This window comes from Lineus longissimus, chromosome 6 (assembly GCF_910592395.1).
Source record: "Lineus longissimus chromosome 6, tnLinLong1.2, whole genome shotgun sequence".
NCBI lineage: Eukaryota > Metazoa > Nemertea > Pilidiophora > Heteronemertea > Lineidae > Lineus > Lineus longissimus.
This window is the reverse complement of record NC_088313.1, coordinates 14,238,695-14,260,877: the sequence shown is the minus strand read 5'-3', so window position 1 is coordinate 14,260,877 and position 22,183 is coordinate 14,238,695. Positions and strand designations below refer to the sequence as shown.

General features: G+C 41.3%; 2 protein-coding genes across 3 annotated transcripts in view; both read left to right on the top strand.

The window, feature by feature from the left end:
- Positions 1–2,699: 2,699 nt before the first annotated feature.
- On the top strand, positions 2,700–4,261 carry LOC135489995 (2-hydroxyacylsphingosine 1-beta-galactosyltransferase-like). The gene has a single exon (XM_064775637.1). It carries the CDS (start codon positions 2,705–2,707, stop codon positions 4,259–4,261), a length of 1,557 nt encoding a protein of 518 aa, XP_064631707.1. The 5' UTR covers positions 2,700–2,704.
- A 1,446-nt stretch (positions 4,262–5,707) lies between these two features.
- The window catches only part of LOC135489798 (acetylcholine receptor subunit beta-type acr-3-like), a 39,641-nt gene continuing 23,165 nt past the window's right edge, over positions 5,708–22,183 (top strand). The window contains exons 1-2 of one of the 2 annotated variants that reach the window (XM_064775348.1): positions 5,708–5,987; positions 20,813–20,845. In XM_064775348.1, coding sequence (XP_064631418.1) covers positions 5,909–5,987; positions 20,813–20,845 — 112 coding nt within the window. In that variant the 5' untranslated portion in view covers positions 5,708–5,908. The remainder of the gene's footprint in view (positions 5,988–20,812; positions 20,846–22,183) is intronic. The other variant, XM_064775349.1, reaches the window with a different exon arrangement.

Below are 22,183 nucleotides of genomic sequence, written 5' to 3'. Positions count from 1 at the left end.
ATTCAAATTCCGTACGGCACCAAAAACAATTCACGTTAAAGGGGGACTATTGGCAGGAGCAGTGGGGTTAAATTGGCTATTTTCGGGTGACTAATATGCACTGTAAGGGCAATGGGTCATGTTTAATTCACCATTAAACATATTCCTCGTCCAAACATAAATAGTTTTGACGTCATTAAAGACGGGACAGTCCCCTATTGGCGACTTTGTCTAACTTTATCTTGCCTACTTAGCTGCTGCCTATAGTGTCCCTTTAAAGATAAAAATTGGTCGGTAATTACAAATTTTTCGCTCAACCTTTCAACAAGGTGCTGTTATTCTAATGTCCTACAATGCAGGTTAAACACTGCAGTAAATTATAATTGGTCAGATACAAGGCCAACAAATAGAGGCCACATTGCATTTTTGGGACACTCGAACGCAAATTAAGCTGGTGGTCAAATCTCGCCCTAAGGAGTTGATGGTCGTTATTTGCATGGCGTGCGGTGCGTGCTATTTCTGAACATCACGAGAGCGAGAGTGCATCGTGACCCCGCCGTTGATAACGAAATGGCTGACCGTCACATGAACGGTATATGTTTAAAAGCTTCCGAAACGTTTCTAATTTTCGGCGAACAGGTAGGTTGTGTGCTTGCTTGGGCCGCTTCTTTTCTCTTGTTACCCTCAGCCACTAGTAGCGATCCTAAACGCCCATGACCTTACCTCCCACTTGTTCGCAGATGACACTCAAAACTGGCGTGCGTTCCAGCTCACTCCTACGTCATCATTACCAAGTGTCATGATCAGGGTGGAGGCATGTCTTAGCGTGGTCCACAAGTGGATGAGTGAAAACAAACTTAAATTAAATGACCTGAAGACTGAGCTTCTTCTACTCATGTCCCCTTCTCAGGATCAAATGCGACCAAGTGATATTGTACTACACATGGGCAATGCTGAAATTCTGCCGTACAAAAAAGCTCGCAATCTAGGTTTTATCTTTGACAACACAATGACTTTTCATGATCAAATATCAAGTGTTGTATCCGCAGGTTATTACCACTTACGCAAAGTCGCCTCCATGAAAAAATATCTCCCTGCCGGACTTTTAGTTACCTTAACCCATGCTTTTATTACATCTAAATTGGACTTTTGCAATTCGTTGTACTTTGGTTTGCCTGATTATGAACTGAACCGCCTGCAGAAAATTCAAAATCAAGCTGCACGATTGGTTACCTACACCAAGAGAAGAGACCATATAACTCCTGTCCTCCGTCAACTTCACTGGCTACCAGTTCATACTAGAACTCAATTTGAACTTTTAACCTTTGCTTACAGAGCTGTGTATGGCGTTGGCCCTGCCTAACTTCGGCTGCCGCTTCTTTCGACCCAGAGAACAACAAGGGCAGGAGCGGCACCGACACTTACTCAATGTAAGTCCAAGAAGAAGACAGCCGGAGATAGGGCGTACAGTGTCAGCGCCCCACAGCTCTGGAACAAATTGCCAGAAAAAAATAGATTGTCCAAAACAATGGCAACTTTTAAAGAATATTTAAAGACGCACATTTTTAACCTATATTTCCACTAGATAGTGTTTTATTCAATGTGTTTTATGGTTAAATTGTTTTATGTCTATGTATGTATTGTAAAGCGCCGCTGACAATTTGATTTAAAGCGGCGCTATATAAATTATTGGCCGGGTCTATTTGGCAAGCCGCTCGCCGAACAGGCATCTTTTTTTGTCCTGTTTGGAGAGCCGCTTGCCAAACAGCACGAAAAAGCCACCCTGTTCGGCCAGCCGGGCTTGCCAAACAGGTAAAAAATCTACCCTGTTTGGCGAGCTGGAGACTTTACTTTAATATTAATGAGTTCGGCTCTCCATTCAGGACAAGAAAAAGTCGCTGTTTGGTAAGCCGGGCTTGCCAAGTAGTCACTTCCTAAATTGGCAAAATTATTTTATTATTATTATTATTATTAATGATTACTGCTGTGTGCCATGATGAAAATAAGAGCCGCGGCGTAAATCAGGAGATCCGAGGTTATGTTTGTCAGTCGATTTGGGGAATCAGGAGACCCTAGGTTATGATTGGCTGATTTAAGGGTCACCATAATGCGGAATTTTGCACTGGCATAAATCTGAATTGTGTTCACTCGAGCCAGCCATATACTGGAGCGTATTTTTTTACCGTTTGGAACCGGATTAATCCGTGGGCTCATCCTTGGATAGATGTTGGAGAATCTCCATCATGTTGATCCAAGAATGGAACCCATGTTCGTGTCTACCATAGACCCATCATTGATCTATGGATAGTAATCGTTACCAATATATCAAGAGGGGCCATCAAATAATTCATATCAAAATTGGTGACCTACTCTTATTTTCTAGAATTCTGAGGACTGTTGCGTACTACTCAAGTGGGTTTGTACTTTCCTGCATACGCTCAGTTTTATGGGACCGTTAGTGGGCTATGATGTAACTCCTATCAGTGGATAGTCCTTGAGCCATCAGTGGTTCACCAATGGGCCATCATAGAATATATGATGGGATCCGAGTATGAAACATGGTTTGTGATTTCAACATAGATCCATCCATATGCCCATCAATGATCCATGCATGAACTATTTTGCCAATGCATGAGACCCGGTGAAAGAGTTTGGGCTTTGTCCATAATGTTTGTAATCTTGTTCCTTTTCAGTGAGGTGTAAAACCTGTGGATGAACTATAGATATGTGGCCATTACCGTTATTCATGTTGACAACTGTCACGGCGATAGTTGGTACCTCGAAGATTCTATTCATCCCCGACCCATGTGTCAGCCACATGAACCTCTTCACCATCCTCGGAGAGGCGCTGAAGGACGATGGGCACGAGGTTTGGATGATATCCAACGACAAAAATAATAAAACAATCAGCGACAGAGGCATTGTTCCCCTGACATACGCGTGGAAGCGCGAGAATGATCTTTTCACGGAACTTGACGAATTGTCAGCTGGAGGCGTAGACCTTGAGCAGGCATGGGCTTTACTGGAGACCGATCCGTGGAAAATGGCAACCAGTCGGATATGTGAGGCCATCATGCAAAACAGTGTCATCATGTCGACCATTCGGCGACAGAAATTCGACTTGGTTGTCGTCGATGGGGCGGATGAACTCGTGTGTCATCTGATGATACCGTACATTTTCGACATCCCGTTTGTCCCCGTGATGTGCTTTCAAGCGTCTACATGGGGACACGGGACAACTGGAATGCCATCAATCGAACCTGAGATCTTCACCGCATTCTCCAACCGCATGGACTTCTGGCAAAGGTTAGAAAACGCTAAAGCTTGGTTTAAAAAGTACTACAACGCCTACTATCAAATGCACGCTTTCCATATGGATAAATACTGTCCAAAAAACAAACCAAAAATCTCTATGAAGAAGCTTGTCGGGATGGCAGAGATGTATTTTCTAAATTATGAGGTCTTGTGCTTGGATTATCCTCGGGTGTCCGGGCCTAATTTACAGTTTTTAGGCGCCACTACTGGCAAGCCTGTTAAACCTTTACCCCGGGATTTAGAAGCGTACGTGGCCGGGGCTGAGCATGGCGTGGTGCTGATTAGTTTTGGCTCAAAACAAGCATCACATCAGGTTTGGAATGTCATTGGTGAGAAAATGTTCGACGCCTTGGGTCGTCTTCCCCAGCGGGCGATTGTTCAGTATCGGCTTGATGGGATGACGGGGACGATTCCGGACAACGTCAAACTCCTACAGTGGCTTCCTCAGAATGATATCCTCGGTCACAGAAGACTCAAACTGTTCATAACGCATGGCGGAAACAATGGTCAGAACGAGGCCGTCTATCACGGTGTCCCGATGCTCGTCATTCCGCTATTCATTGACCAATACTACAACGCAATGCGCGTGGAGCAGCATACGTACGGAAAACAAGTCTCCGATGTGACGACAATAACTTCTGATGAACTCTACCAAATGATGAAGGAACTCATTATCAACAAAACGTACGCACGAAACATTAAAAAATGTTCTGAGATTATTCGAAGTATGCCGCCGGCTACAGAGAAGTTTGTGTTTTGGGTAAACCATGTATTGAGATTCGGAGGTGCCCATCTCCGACCGCCCAGCCTTGATATGCCCCTGTATCAAGTACTGATGCTGGATGTCTTTGCATACTACATCATCTTTTATCTTGTTGTCTTCCATGTCATGATGTTCAGTCTGTATTTTCTAGTCAAGTACACCTGGACGTATTTCAAATTATGTAAGAAGGAGAAGAACGCGTAAAGTTATGTTATTCATGTTACTGGTGATACAAGCACATTTTGTATAAACATTGTATTTTCATCTATAATTGTGAATACATGTAGTCAAAACAAATATGCACGCAAATCTGCACTGTTCGAGGGTTTGTTTGTGTTTACTGAAGAGGCAGCACAGATTTGACAAAAGTTGGAAACTCACTATCTACAAATTTGTTTATATTGAACTGTGGGTGGAATAGAAAAATCGCCCATCTCAGTTCCGATTAACCCCTCGGATTTTATTGCTTATGATAAAAGTTAAGATATCAAAGCTGCATCCTCCACTGAGGTTTTTCATGGGAGCGATTCTGCCGGAAATAATCACGAGCGTTCCTATTACTAGCATATACCCATGGAGCGGGCAAAGTTGAAATGTAATATATGGGATTTAAGAAGTAGTTTACTTCTGACATAACACTCGCTCTTTCCTGTATACTCTACTGTATTTTCTTTTCCGTAATGTATCCTGTATTTTGTGCTGTATTCTGTATTCTATATTTTGCCATAGTATCCTTGTATACATTAAGCGCAATAAAATATTATTATATTATTATAATATACATTAGTTAAATGGGCACGATGATTGAGCTACATTAAATTTCTAACGTTACTGAAGTTTTATTAAAGGTTAAACACGACATTAACTGCATTTAGGGACTTATTGCTGCTATCTACATGCAAACCCCAATAGATTGATTGGAGTACGCTATTTTGCACAATGCATTGAGACCAGTGACAGCAGGTCCTGTTCCAAATAAGGCCCTCACATATTAGGCATATCACCTACCCACTCCCGTACCCAATGCCACTGTCGGACCAAAGCCAGGCGCATGGAGAGATGCAGAACGCAAACTGACAGCATCAGTCAGTAAAGAATAAAACAAAGAGCAAGCGCTGGCCACTGTACATATTTTGTCCATCCTGGCATAACTGTTTATTGGGGTGTCTACAAAACCAAGACCCAAGACCCAAGACCCAAGACCTACAAAACCAAGACCCAAGACCCAAGATGTTGATGGGTCTTGGTTTTGTAGGTCTTGGGTCTTGGGTCTTGGTTTTGTAGACACCCGGAAGGCGAGCTAAAATTCGTTTCGAATATCTAATGCATTACGGCAAGACGCAGCTATACTTGATTGGCTCATCGATGAATAACCTACCATTGTATATGGTTTGATGACATTGTGATGTGCAGTCAAATCCTGGGCTTGATACGTGACCCCTTTGAAAGAATTTCGAAGTACTGTATATCAGTAGGCCTCATAGGATTTTTTGAGTCCAAACCATACTGCCAAACGCCAAAGAACATTTTGCTTGAAAAGCTGCTCAACGCACGGGTGTAACATAGTAAATACGGTACTGACAGATTCGGGGCCTCCGTCCGCGCAGAAGCTGCGCAGGCGCAGTAGACTAAATTGCGTTCGGCTGGAATTCCTGGCCTTTTTCGAGGTTGCACATATACCTCGATAGCTTAGCGGATCGAATCCTTTTTGAATGGGCTAGTTCCTGAGGAGGAAAACATCAATACTAATCGTTTCCGATAATTGCCGCCAGGGAATTAGCCACACTTATATCTGAGAGTTAGCACGTGCTAGGTTCAGTTGTAGCAAACACTAACCACCGGACTAGCAGCATGGCGAACGTCATGCGAACGGATTTATTGCTCTTATGTCTATTTCAAGTGTTTTTCGTTGGACTTACATTGGCCAGAGGTAAGTCGTCTATAAATCACAACATCATTTATGTTATCATCGTTATAAATCTGTTTTTATAATTCGATGTGTATATGAAAAATCATGATTTGGGAAGAATTCTCACAATGCATAATGTGTTCAGATGGATAGCGGTGTCAAAATTAATTCGATCTTCCCTTTTTAATAGTTTTACCCTATCGTTCTCTGACCTAGGCTGTGATCACACAATATAATTTGTTGATCGGGTTAGATCCTTGTAACTCCAGTCAAGATTACACCGACAGCGTCATCCATTTTCTCAAGAAATTGTAGCATGCGTTTTCAGTAACGCCACCAATTTTTGTAAGCCAAGAAAAAAGCGAGTTTTAACACAATACACCCTGCAAATCTTGTTTTTGCTATACGAAGGAGAAGGAGCATCCATTATATGTAAAACATGTACGACATGCGGCCAGCATTGACCAATGGAAAATTTCCATTTCTGCTTCGTGTTTCTGATTTGAAATGAACCAATCATAAGGATTTAATCTGCCTAACCGTGGTTATGATTTAAAATGAACCAATCATAAGGGTTTATTCTACCTAATACTGATTAGAAATGAACAAATCATAAGGGTTTATGTTCTGCCTGACCGTGATCAGTGCCGTGGTTATGATTGAAATGAACCAATCAAAAGGGTCTATTCTTCCTAACCGTGGTTATGCTTTGAAATGAACCAATCATAAAGGTTTGTTCTGCCTCACCGTATAGTTTCTTGCAATAAAATAGGCCTACCACGCTAATAACGTCTGTTCCCCATTGTATAAACGCATATCAATACAAAAAACTAAATCAATCATTAGTCTGAAAAGTACTGCTGTTAATTATGTATCACGCATATTGACCCTTTAGCAGGCATTATACTGGCTGTTAGCTATATTTTCTTCGTTCCTGTAGAATTAGAGAATCGGGGGTCAAATAGATTAAATTCTCAATTTAATTAATAGTTTATTTACAACAATAATGGTGGGTGAACTTTGTCTTTAATAAGGACTTACCGGACTGTTTAAACCGCACCAGACATACATTTGTGACCCTTCTGATACATGAGGTGAAGACCATGTCAACGAATTATTTCCTCTGAAAATCTGCATGTACAGTTGCAGAGGGAGGAAGGCACCCGATGAATTTGAAAAGTATTCTGAAATTTTGCAATTTTTTTGATTGTACAGGATCTTCGCACATTGGGATTTGGTTCTATCGATGTTTTAGTTGCAAAGACTTTACTGCATGCCGTAAGGACGGTACCAAACTTAGAGCCTGTTCGAAGAAACCTATTTTTTAAGCTTTTGAAAACCCTTGCGTTAAAGGACCATTGGCATTATTAAGGGCACTATTAACCAGCTGTCGGCTGCCCAGTCACCTCCTATTCTACGTACATGTAAGTAGTTTCCATCAACAAATTGCACAGAAAGAAAAAAAATTTAAAATCCGACTGAATTATCGCGCTTTTCCGATGTTGACTCCGATTTGACCCGAGTTAGCTCTTCACGCATCGACCCTTTCCAGGTGGCTTAACTGAAGGAATAACAAAATTTGCATTGAACAACCAGGCCATGTTGTACAAGCGAGGAATCATTTCCTGACCGTGATTGCTTTGAAACCACATGAAAGGTAATTAGTATCGAATTTCCTTGTAAATCCGGACCTCCGGATCCTTCCATAAACATTGCTTGAATCATCATCACCAAGCGATCTCAAATGAGGTTTGATCAGTCGGATCATTTTACCAATAAAATCGGCATCTTCCTCTTTCATTAGTCCTGAATGAGAGACTTCAATAAGCACACCAATAAAGCAAGGTAATCAAGTTCCATTTGGTGCGGACTTGGCCAACACAGACCCAAATTAAACCATGAGGTCCCAAAAGTAAAACAGGCGCGTAATGATATCAGAATTAACAAATCAATTAGCTATCGATAAGTCACCAGAAAACACGCATTATAACTCGACATGAGAGAGTAATATATGTGGAGGTTTTCTTGGTTGTGTGTATCAATTAATTTCGGGTTGAATGAGCAGGTATGATTGTGATACCATCACCCACCTTGTGCCACATCCGGGACGTACTCCACGAATAGGGATCCAAATTGTGTGTAGTTATGTGACTGTGCAAGGACTCAATGCGGTTTTCCCTAATAAAGATACCGGAAGTGCGCAAACGAGTCGTTTATACGGCATGGAAAGAGGTCATTTTTCCAAACTAATTGAATGATTTTATGCATACTGGAATACTTGGATCATTAGAGCAGTGTAATCGTTTTTTTATTGTTCCCCATTATTTCGCGTTTCCCTAGTTAGAGAGACCATGACTTTCCAATCGGGAAAAACAGAGCCAAACTTGTCAATTTGCCTTTCAGCGTTCCAAAGTAAGGGAAAAGGCGCTCAGAAACGAAAGCACTCAAAAACATAACAAGGGAAATCTAAAAAAGGTTGAAATCTCAGTCAATGCAAGTTGATTTTTCTGTTTTTCTTGACGTTTTTCAGTTATTGACAATCTCTCTGCTTGCATCTTAGCGACTAAATATATTGGGTGGGCCAGTAAAACTGAGTACAGTACTAAACATATTTGCGCTGGCTGCTGGACGCCGAAAGGGCTGAAACCAAAGTCCGACCCAAATTCCACAGACTTAAATAAAACGACGCATTTTCAACCCCTTCATCGCTTTTTGGCGGGCGAATATTGGTTGATAAAGTCACATGATGAAAATCGAAACTGACCAGTCACCCGCAAAATAATTCATGACCACATCGATACAAGCCCCATACGTAACCGCATCCTATATTAGCCACTAATCAGCTAGTTTCCAATTGCTGTTTCTTTAAAAATAATTTTCTTGGCTTAATAACCCCAACTCGTCAACACCCCCTGGTGTATACGCAATAACTATTTGTATGTCTTCGTAAGTATAACCCCTGTAGGTATTGACTAACAGTTCTTGCTAAAGACGTTTTGTAACAACGGGAAAATCGAATTTTGTCTGAATATTTGATAATTTGTTTTTCCGGGTAATTATTCCTCTGCCCCGTTTAATGATCACCTACTTAGGGGTGAGTCAATACGCACTAATAAGTTATGTAGCGGTTGCACCTTTGGGCATCTGGGCTGTTTCGTAAAGATGCAGTGTGACGACGCGGAATAAGGCGAACCCCTGACTCCGTGATGCTTGAAGATATTGATTGGTAATTGGCGTTGATTGGCGTGGGAGTGGATAGAAATGGGTTAGGAGGTGGCTCGTGACGTGGCACCGGGAATCTGGCTCGAAAAGGAACTGATGTTGTTCAGCTTATATTTTGGAACATTATGTAGTGTTTCACGTGATGAGGGATCTTCAATATGGCGTCGGAGGAATGAAATCCGAACCTTTACAAGAGTGATTTTCTGTGAATTAACAGATATACGTACACAGTAAAACCCCTCTAAGGACATCCATATGACTTACAAGTAGTGTCCTCGATATAGAGAGGTGTCCTGTTTAGATAGGTATAATCGAATGGCAACTACCAACTTGGGACCAAAACTAGTGTCCTTAATAGAGAGGCTGTCCTTATTAGAGAGGGGTCCACTAAGGGAGATTCCACTGTATATACAAAAAAGTATGATTAATGATAAGGTTAAGGAAAAGCCATTGGTCCAGAATAGGCCAATGACGTGGATGTTTTTGAGATATTGGGTTGGGAATAAATTCTTTAACGATAAACTTATTATCAATGTTTATTTTGTATGTCATACACAATTTTTGATACATACAAGAGAAGTGTATTGATTCATGCATTTTGTGCTGGTGTTGGAGAAGATACAATACAATGTATTTACAAGAGATCGTCAAATTAATTGCAACTTAACTTGGCGTTATCTCCTTCAGTGAAGCCCTTTAGACCTAACACCAAGTCAAGTTAACACCAGCGTTAGTGATAAAACTTGTATTGAACAGCCGGGCCCATATATCAATTGTTTGAATTGCGACAGAGACAAAACTTTGAATAGTTTTTCAGGGGTTAATGATCAAGTTTTGTATAGAGTAAAAATTGATATGGAGATTACCATTATAAAAATTGCCTAGTAAAATTTCCCTAAGGCGGAAACAATCATATTTTGAATACAATTTTGTATGCATACCATAATCCTGCGCTGACACAATTTGTCGTCCTTGCCTTGAATAATAATCAAACGTAGATATCGCTATAAACTAACTGTATCGCTTTTAAATGACTGTTTATCCTCGGGGAACAATACTCATTTAATCGTCCATCAATGGAGACGATTCGAAACCCCAAGGTATCAAGCGGCGGAATGAATTATTTGTCAGTGGTAACTGGCGTTAATTAATTCAATATGATTCTCATGAGTGCATGTATGAGCAATGTGCCACAGTGGCCCTGGTGATAAATATGGGTTTTTCGCTCGTAATTCTCTTTGCGTTGTACGGCAGCGGCGTTTTATAAAACACGGCTAACGTAAACAGAGCTGCCAGCCGAAGTCTCGTACTCTGAACGTAAATTGTGCATTTTGCACGATAGAAAATATTGCGCATCCTCTCGAGTGCGATGACCTAGAAGTGACGCACTTCCGCCGCATGCTCCTTGGACGTGATAATCGTTCCTTGGTTAATAGGGAGTTTTCGCAAATCCTCCAAAACGCGAACGCGAACGGGGCCTATTACATTGTTCGAGCTCCTGATCAATTTGTCGAACAATGGGAGAGGCGTGGTTCGCGTTGACGTTTTGGAGGATTAGCGAAAACTCACTATTTTCACAATACACTCGCCAAAGATGATCCATGGAAACAAAACATCTGGTGAAATCGATCAGGGCCAACATTACTAATCGGACAATCGATACCCCTAAGCTTCTTTATTGGTACGGGGATTGGAGACGCAGGTTTTCTTGATCTGAAGATGATCATTTGCTATTCCCTCAGCCACTAAGTGGTACCCTATCTTGACCATTTACTATAGCATGTTTTATTATGATACCGATAAAATTTTGAATTCAGATTGACGAAATATTTTGAAATTGAATCCGATCAGTTTGAAATCCCAGTGGTCATTGTTTACTAGGCGGAACAGCTGATGCTCCTAGAGTTGCTATTACATTTATTGCACTTGAATTCGATAATGAATGACCTTATACAGGGTATCAAAAATTCTTTTACTTTTAAAAATCTTGATAACTTTTTTTAAACAATGATATGGGGATACACCTTTGGATATGGAAAATAGAGGCTTTGAGAATTATTTTAGAAAAACACCTGCATGAAACGGTCCAATAGTTATTACGTAACAAGTCATCCAATTTACATGTCATTTTATTCAACCAGGGCAGGATTATCAGAAAAAAACCCAAATGTACTGTGCCAAGCAATATGAAGGGAAGCTATTGCATAAGTCACCCATCACTCAAAAGTCTTGCAATATGGCAAAGGATGTAATCTCTATGGTATACACAGTGACAAGATGCCATATTCTGCTGAGCAACGAATTTTTGTTGTGATTTCATTTTTTCAAATAACTGGAGTCTAATTCAAACACTGAGAGCATTTTCTAGAGAATATGGGTTACCTAATCGCAGTTCAAGCCAACTGGTCCGGAATTATGTCAACAAATTCCGTACGGAACAGCGCCATCTTCAGGGAGAAACTGAACTCAACCTCCCATGCCGTCTTGTCTACAATGTGAGGTTGCAATGCATTCGGATCCTAACGCACTTAGAACTTCTTCAAATTAAGGTGATTTCCATTTAAAACCAGAGAGGCTGTTCTCTGGAAGACAAAGAACTGACTCCCACCCTTGAAATTGGGATTCACTGCGTTTTGAAAGAGTTCTATTAGCTTTAGGATTTCAAGTTGTACTGGTGGTGCCTATGGTCAAAACTTAATGGACGTCACGTTTTCTATGTATTTTCTCGCCAGAGGTTTGCTTATCATTGATTCACGGCGCGTAAAAGGCGCAATCCACGTCTCAGAGACTTTACGTCGGCCAAATCTGTTCTTTCCCAAGACTACTGGCACCTTGTCCATGATCCAGGCAGGTTCTAAATGACCTGGATTGTCTGGTCCGGGGGATACAGACATTGTAAGGCCATTAGACTAAACGACTGCACTTTATGGTTAATCGTTACCTGAGCTTAGGCTGTCAGAAACCAGCCAATTTGTAAAAATTAATGCAGTTTGGTTTCCACTGAAAAGAACATTTTCTGCGCCTGTTTTCAACGTACAATGCATGAGGAGTTTTTTTACAATTTTTTAGTGATTTGCTTTTATTGAAAACAAAGCCAAAAAATATGTTGTCCCCAACGCTGTTTGATATAATGCCCTGATGAAAAACAGCAGTGGAACTTAGTGTAAAATTTCTTTATCGGTTTTGCGGCCCTTGTGGAATTGTCCTCCGACAATGACAACGCACCCTATGTATGTATAATATACCGTAACCAGAAGAATTAAGGTAGCATGAAGGGTTGGGCGTTTGTGGTTTCTGAGTGTGAGGGGTATAGTGGTGTCTGTTGACTGTGCTTAAGAGAGACTAGGCATGATGCCAGTCTCTCTTAAAGCACAGTCGAGAGACATGTGGTTTCAGTATCAGGTCTTTCATTGTAGCAATGCGAAAATGTAAGCAATTTTGGTTAGGTCCGTCATAACATAGAGTGACTCAACCACTCTCTTGATTACAGCGGCCGCCTCAGCGCCATTTCGCGGGGCCTACAAATGGTATCAGGCTAAGTAGCTTCGCGCAATATGCACCATTCTGGGAAAACTCAATGTGGAAGTATGCTCATTAGCATAATCTATTCTTAGCTCCAGCTCGAGGTAACCTTGCGCAGTGTTTCTTCGCTCCAGATACATTGTGGTGGAAAACGTCTAAGTCAAGTACAATGAACGCCTGGCTTGCGCCAGACTAATAAGTGAGGAAGGTCTGGCTGCGCGAGACTACTGTGATAAAAATGACCATTGCAGAGACTCTGTGACGTATAGGCAAATACTTTTTACAATTAAAAATGCTCTCAAAAGACGACAAGGAATGATTATTAATTAACATTTCCTGAACTATATACCTTCTAATTATCACTTTACATAATTAGGTTGGCGTTAGGTCGCGTGCTTTTCTTTCCTCGTGACAATATACAGCAAAATAGTTACAACCCCACAATCGCGTCATGATAAGGCCACGGTGCCCCGTTATAAATAATTCACCAGCTTCGCTATTTTGCCACTACGCAGCGCGTTGGGTCCTTGCGTCAAGCTATCATTCGTGATTCAGAGCATTCTATCCACAATTACTTTCTAATTCACCCAATTCTTTTTTCATACTAGGAAATCCATGCATTTGATGGATAGCTAAAATCGTTGCTGTTCAATTGATGTTGCTCGGTTCCTTTGTTTTTGCCTTTAGGGCCTAGGTATATAGAATTTCCGCCGATATATACTTCATCGACGCTTACCTGAATCATATAATTTCCACATTGTAACTCCGATAATATAACTGTGCTAAGGTATTCGCCCCTGGCCTCATGCAGCTTTGCGGTTAGCAGTGATTGTTATTACTGCCAGAATTGGCTTCGATTTGCCTACCTATCTGAAATTATCAAACAAACTGTTTTATATTATTGGCCTGGTTAATGGCCCCCTTTCTGCCCAGCGAGTGCATCTATGTGGCAAAAGAATTCTCTAGTCTTCTCAAAATAATTGGAAGATAAAGGGGATAGCAGGGTGTATTCAGACGTCGTTCGTTAAAAAAAAGAAATAAGTAATTGAATTGAAACTTTCCAACTGCGTAAACACACGTGCTGAATACAATTTTCAGCATTGTCGTTGTGTAGGCAGATACATTAATACTATTAATACCTAGTTTAAAAAACATTGCATGCAAGATAACTGCTCTACGGGCATTGTGTATAACTGCATTTCTATTTTCCTGACCATGATTAAACACGAACGGGGTACCCCTTTAATATATGTGCGTATGAAAATTAATAGAGTACTCTATGTATGTGTGATGCACATGGAACAGATGCAGAGTTTTAAGTTAACAACGAAGTAAAACGGGGAAACGAGAGAACTGCTACAGTTAACCAGGTGCCGACTGCGTGGAGAAGATACGATTAGTAGATGATCCAGATGATCGAAGTATGTCTGAAACTACCTTAATTATAATTCAGTTGATTAAACTGATTAACAGGTGAACACTTTCCGCGTGTCTTGATCTATCAAAATGTTGTGAGTAATTTATATACTTGCTAATACTTGCTGCAACATTTGCAGTAATATGATTTTACAGTTGTAAGACATCGGCACTATTTCGGGTACTAAGACACATTTCAGATACGCGAGCCATGTTGAAATGTTTTCGTTTGAACAAGCCAATCGGCTTGCTCAAAAATAGGTCATGGGGTTGGATAAGTTAATGCAAATTATGTCTTCTTACACAGTATATCATGCCTCGTGTAGGAATTTTGCAGCCATCAGCTGCGGCAACTGCTCTAACTAAACACAATAGGCATTTGTTTTGGGTTTTCTGTTGATTCTTCTTTTGTTCTCCATACTAAACGTACTTTTAGTGACGTCTCTTTGAGTTAATACTGGGACACCCAATACCCATATCATCAACAGCACCAAAACTGCCAATAACGCGGGAGCCAATGATGAGAAATTAAGTCTCACCAACACGGTAAGCACTGGTCAGATTGGAACCCGCTATTGGTTATACTGATCAGTCATTAGCTATCGCCACAATCACATGCGACCAGGCTCTTCAAACACTGGCGGATGGACGTGGTCGGCTCAGATTACTCCGCCCTTCTCATGCTTACACGGGGCCGGCGCATTAACTTTGACTGTGACCTGCATCGCCCGTGCCCTTTTAAGACCTTATTATATGTCCGTGATTATCTTTACAAGCATGTTCGATAAATATCGCCTGATGGATTGCTAGTGATTATTGCGACATGCTGTTGGCGATGTGTGAAAATGTGAGATATGTCATCGAAAGTCACATGACCGTGTGACATGTCTGTCAATTAGGGAATAAGGTTGGGGCTGGAATCAATCAAGGAATTTCTTGGTCTAAATGGGCGCAAACTGTCGGAGGGTTTATACGAACAGGGAGGCTATCAGTGTGCTGCAGAGTGGGAAAGATTGATGTTGGACATTATTATCGGCGTCTGTCACTCTTGACAACGCGTGTGGTTTCTGTTCACTCGCTGCCAACACAGGTAACCATTATATACTGAAGTCCTACTCGAGGAATCTTTGGAGTAATCACAGGCGAGTGAAGACACGAGAATCTTTGCGGTCGATTAATTAATACGCACAATCTACAAATTGACACACAAATCTTTTCATATCTAGATTTCATGTCATGCCGGCGGTGTACGTCAATCCCAAATACCCTCCGTTCTCCTGGATACACGCACACAACGCCGGTGGTAGATCGGCATGATTTTATTGCAATCTTGTTGGAGCTGATTTCACGAAACCAATCCATTGTTTGAATTTGGTATCTTAACGGGCCTGTGACTGCATAGGTAATGGGAATCTGTGTTGGCATGCAGAGAGAATATCCTTCGAGCCGATTTGAGAATGGCTCTCAAATTGTCAAAGTGGGCGACCCTCTTCCGAATTTCGAACTTTCAAACCTCCTGTTGGGCTTTCGGAACTGGCATTATTGGTTGTGGGTATCGGTTTCAGGCCTACTTTTTTGAATGACTTTACTGAAAGGGATAACGTGCAGTTGAACGAACGCTGGTGTTTGTCGCTAACGCTAATTGAGCAAATGGACTCTGAACACTTTACAAATCCAACAAACAGTGCAGTTGAATCGACCACTTCAGCATAATCTTTAATTCTACAAGAGAAGATTCACATAATCTTGTTACTGCTAACATTAGCCATGCCGACTTACCGGCGGTGGAACATCAATCTTAAAGTCTCTTCCGATCGTCAAAGATGGGTAATACGCAAAACGCCGGTAGATCGGCCTGATACCAGGGAGGTTGAGATTAGGGACTTATCACGGATTCTTATACGTATACGGATAAAAATGTACGCAAAATTGTTACTCTTTCTACAGAGCAGTACACGTAAAGGATCCTTGAAAATGGTTATTCTCAACCTCCCTATTAAGCACACCAAAGTGGCGTATAATGCAGGCTTGCCTGCCGGACTCATGTTTATTGGACACATTGATATATGTAATGATACCCCAGACGCTAACAAAAAGCGAGGTCACCCCTAGGATATTTTCCCACAGAGCGATGCCCATTCAAAATGCATTGATAACCGGACACTCTGTCCGAAATTAGATACAATTTCAGTGCTATTCATCAACATTCTTTATCGGCAATAACCCGACTATCGTCGCCAAACAGCCTATGGGCTATGATAGGTATTCTGTTAGTCCCCGTGCTTATATCATTTCTGATATATGATATGGCCATATCGGTGTACTCTCGGCGTCCGCCAATTGTCAGCTTCTTATAAACGAGCAACAACAATGGTTTGAAAGGCCAGCAGCACGTCCGTGTTAGCAGAGGTAGAGAGGATAATTTAACCCCATCTGTGGGAAAATCATTTACTGCAATAAACAATGCACTAGAACGGAATGAAACCCAAAAGTGGAAAGTCCATCTAAATTTCCTATGTCAAAAACCACCTCGCAACACCAGCGAAAATCATTCTTAGATATCCTTATTAGTGAGATAGGCCTACTACATGTGGCAGCGCATGGTGGCAAGTGGGGCGTATCATCCTCCTGGCCACCAGAATCACACGCCCAAGTTGTACCTTTAACAATGAAACCCCTTTGAGGACAACCGTCGACAATCACCATGATAATTGATGATTTGGCGAACAACCTCGAACTTGACCGAAACCAATTTTAGGATATGGCCGTTCAGATGGCTCCATGTTACATTGGCAGTGATCAACGTACAAAATATGTACTGTTTTGTGTTCATGTATGTTTGGGAGGGATTGCATGGTCAAAGTAGAGTGGAATATAGTCCAATACCGTTTCCAAAAAAATGTGTCTGAAAATATCAAAATTGTCAAGATCGAAGGACAATGCCTTTTTTATGATGCATCATGCCTTTATTGGCCTTGTTTTGACCACAGAGGTTTTGGTGGACAACCATAACTAATAGTATCTGATTTGTTGCAACCTGATTCTCGGTTGAATATGCCAAAAATATCTATCAAGTTTGAGCTGTTTTAGAATAGAAATTGATACCTCACTGTCTGTTTTGTTACCTCCTCATCATACACTGCTCGGGTGGCGCTGTCATTTTTCCCAGAAAACCTCGGCTGAGACAACCAATACGTCCAGTTCTGTATCAACAATTCATTAAACCATTCGTTGACATGCTCTAAAAGAACACTATTATCCTTCCTGCATCAACAATGGATTAATCCATTGCTGGTATAGATGTATAACTGAAAATATCTGGGTTCCGGTGTTTCTGCTCCGCTGTTGTCCTTGCATACACTGTTCTCGCCTTGTCGTCAGACGTTATGCCTCAGCGTCACGTGTCCCGTTAGATCAACGGTTTGAGTTTCTATATTTTTTCAATCATTCATGTCTTTAAAAATCATTGGATGTTGTTGTCATCATTTATTGATCGGATGCAATGGAACTACTCGCAACTCATAATGCGGCAAGGCCAGAGCCACTGGAGATCTGAAATCTACGAAGAGCGTTTTTGAATTACGTGATCACGTTACGCAGCTGCTCTAACAATGTCAAGGAGAGGGCCATGGCCTTTTTGATGGGTATTTAATGACGTCACAAAAATCTGCCATTGCGTTGCGCTCGCACCCTTGGTGGTTTTCAACATGGTTGTCGTGGAGAGAAGTGGCGACAAACCGGTATCCTGTTGATATTTCTCTCAATGATGTGAAGTTGCTTTTGAACCAAAAACGTCTTCTGGTTTTATTCTTAATTATCATGAGCTGCTCAAAAGTTGGAAACGGCCTGCCTCGGATACAGAAGGGTCGATAACATCATTTGTTCAGCTGGGGATTGACTCTTTGGAGTGATAATGTCATGTCGAATCATCTCCCCGATGTCTCTCACTTTTACACGAATGACAGACATAAGCAGTCAGTGTTGTATATCGTAATCTGATTACTAGAAATATGTGCATATACAAAATCTAAATGTAGAGCAAGGTCATTTGGAATATCTACAGGAGACCTGGTGTCGCCAATGAGGAATGAATATTGCATTTGATTTTCCTTCGCAAGTCCTAAAAACTGATAATTAGCCAAATTAGGCACTTATTCGCCCTGAACTCCCAATGCGTGCCATATGGTGATGGGGTAACCGAATTAGTCAAACAAATACATCCTAGGAACCTATGCATTATCTATTGTTTTAAACCTTGAAAGTCAAGATAAAAAAATGACGCTTATGTTGTTGAAAGGATAGAGATTTCCCATAGCATCATAACATTTATGAAATCAAAATCGGAACTTCCGCCAATTCAAGTTTTCATTAAATGGCAACACCTCTAGTTGTCAGCGTACCAGCTTGGAATAGACAAGATGACACGATTTTGTGCTCATTTTACTACTAGACAACACTATTTCTGCCAGTTTTTGGTACTCATTCGCTCTTGGTTGGAGGATGTATTTGGAGTGCAGCTATCCCTCCGAATGTCGAACCTACGATCTATTGTATATTTGCCCGGCGCTCTAAACTTATGTGTCTTTGCTCTTGCCAGTTAGGCCTATCGTACCCGTGAAAGTTGTCGCGTGGGGGTCGATGTTATTAAGACTAGAACTAATAACCCATTTATTAGACAGTAGAACAAAGGGAATTTAGGCCAAGGCTTTGTTAAAGACGATAGACTGTGTATTGGGCTTCCTGAATTCTTTTAACTGCGCCGTAATTGGCAACAAAAGCAATGACCACTATGCCGCTCTACATGGTGCTCAAATCATTGATTCGGCGATTTCTAATGCCAACAGCACGAGGCCATGTCAGACTGTATTGATCTTGGCGCCCCATCTGTTCAGTGTCATGACCGATTTTGTCGCAACTGTATAAACTCACGTCCGAATCATCTGGCATAACAAGAATTCAGACAATTCTCCTATAGCATGGCCCACAAACATTAATTATGTACGCAGTGTTTGCGGAGGGCAAATCGCTTATTTTCTCCTGGCCAAAACATAATCATTGTTGCGCGATGATGAATATCTGTGTTTGTTTATGGGATGGGACGGTGGTTGTGTAAAGACATTTATTCATTTGTTATGGCTGAGTCAAGTTCCAGTTGTTTTATTAAGTTTTGATGCGAAATAGTGAATGGGAAACTAATTGTGATTCTTTTGTGATTGATACAAGTTACCAGAACTTTTACTTCCTGTACGGAATAACTGAGTACACTAAATAACGTGGTGATTGCATTGTTTTGAAGAGGGGTTTCGAGTAGCCACCAGAAGGCGCTCACTTGAACTCGACCAGTCGGGAAAGCAATTGAGCAATAACTCGGCTGGGAAACAACCCACGACCTCTTGTTCATGAGATCAACTCTCCTCCACTGCGTTACATCTGCCCTCATTCAGTTATCTTCGCCCCATATTACCGGAAACGTACTCCCAAGTTGCATTATCAAATCGCATTTGATCCGCTGACGCGAATGATCAAAATCCTTCAGAATTGTTAAGCAAACACCATTAGAAAATCAGTGATGGGAGGTTACGAGCTCTTAAAGATATCTTGGGGTTGTATTAGTTGATAACCAAGGCACGTCTCAAACCGAATAGTTACTGAGGACAAACGTTGTGCCTTGCGCGGTTTAAATCCCAGTTAAGAGCATGATTTCTCTTTTAAGATGCGTGTATGGCTTGGAGATGTTATACCCGATTTCTGAATTTCTGAATACGAAGTTGCGCAGAATAGTCTTTGAGCACAAAGTCTGCTTTGTTTATACCCTCAAGCGGCAGAGGGCATAACTTCACTTCCTGTCCTCGAACAAATAACCGTTTAAGGAATTGATAGCGAGCTGGGGGTATTGGTTGTCTCACCAAGAACCGCGAGGTTGGGGCTATAGGGCAAAAGCGTGGCGGCAGATAAACTTTTTGAGAACTATTGTGTATATGGCGCGTATACATTGCAAAATACATGTAACATATATGCAAATCGATTGACCCAGGGTCAAGGAGAGTGTAGTCCCCTGTTTTACAAGGTAATCAATATGGGAGTCGGCCACTTTTTGTAGGGACCGCGTCTGATACTTTGACAGGGATTATATATCTTTTAAAATTATTTGAGGTATATATCCCGAGACAGAGGGTGCCATCTTTCACATAACCGGACAGCGCTATTTTCGCCCCGTGCGCACGAAGCCCAGGCTGCCAATCTCCAAAAAACCCATGATATTCAAGCATATTATCACTGCCAGTATGGCGTCCATTGCACGTGTGTGTTGCATATATGGTGCACACAAATGTACGAAGCAAGAATGCTCGAGCAAAAAAAGAATGTGCGAGACTGTTCTATCCTGTTTGATATTACTAAGGTGAATATTTATTCCTGTTTTGAGGCCTTGAAAAGAGACTTGAAATACCCTTGAAATAACCTTTTTGAAATGTGTTTAATAAAAAAGGGCGCAAAAAGTCAGGGTCCAGTAGTTACTTGGATGAGCGATTTCAGCACATTCACCTTCAATGGCGGCCATTTCAGGCAGTGACAGTACGACCGCCGCATCACACTACTACAATCACTGCGCCGGAGTATGCCAGTCTGCATGCTTCCTTCCACCATACGCGTCGTTTCACGTCCATTTTCATGTTCTTGCCTTTCAGAACCAAAAGGTGCCGGGCGACGCAGCAAGTATAGTAAGTTCAGTTTAGATGTCAACAACTGTGTAAGCGGCTTTTTAGTTGGAGATAACTTGTCGTATTGGTTCAACGTTAACATGTCAATCCTGGAAAATCAGTAACCAGAGTCTCTTTGCATCTATGATCCATGATCTATGAAAGGCCGTCGGCCAAATAAAAAAACAGTCTTTCTTGACAATATTTCGGTGGTAGAGTGATGCTTTTATCATGATAGGTGATCGCATCGCATAAAAAAGTTCCAAAAAAATAGGTGCTCGTTATATTAACCGGATGTACTAGATTCCCGAGGATATCCCATACAAACTGCAGTTACTTTAGTTCACCTACTGGCTCCTAGGTGGCAAAATCTGCTCGATTTGGTGCTGCCACCTAGGATGCAATTCATGAACTAAACATTTCTGTTTAGCTCAGTTGACAGACCTTTCTGGTTACAAACGTCAATATATATCCGGTTTAGGAGTGACTTTTCTTGCGGGATTTTATGTTTTATGCGAAGTAAGCACCTAACGAATCAAGATAGCATATTCGTTCTGCCCCCGAAATGTTGTCAAGAATTTAATAAACCAAGCCTCTTTTTATTACCTGGCCTGCGGCCTACGACGATGTATCATTCTTGGAAATTGCTTTACCATCTTGGCCAGTCAAAGGTTCACACATAATTGTGGAACATACACATTATTCAAATTAATCAAAATGTGTTGAAAACTTTCGAAGAAAAGAAAATATTTCTTGAATTATGAAATACACTTGTATTGACTTGCATAAAATGATATCGTTACCTAGGTTACTATTTCATGGTAGCCAGATGACAAAGTGTTTAGATTGGTTAAGCATTGAAAAACAATCCCAATACTCAAAAACCTTTTCCAGTGACTCGTTAACAGCTGGGCGTATACTTTGACTCGGCAAGATGGCAAACCATAACCATTTCCTCGGAGATATAGATAACCGGTTACTGCTTCGCTAGGATGGTGTCTGTGTAGATTAACTCACTTCTCTCTCTGTAGCCACTCTCGTAGCCATGTAGACTAACTAGACCAACTCATCGTGGTGACTATGGTGTTTGTGGAAGGTCTCCAAGCTGTTTCTACGCTCCAGAGGCAGTGTTTTCGTTCACGTCGAAAGCTGTTCTCTCAAGGAATTGTGATTACCAGCACTGTATGAAATCCACTGCGGAGGGAGTGTAAGCCGTCCAGTGATACATGTAAAAACTTTATTGCTTGATCTAAGTGACTTGTTGCTTCTTCTATTACGTACTAACGATAAAATAAATCTGTCTCTTAAATTAATTAACTAATAAGTGTATTTGCACCTGAACAGTGATGAATTTATGGC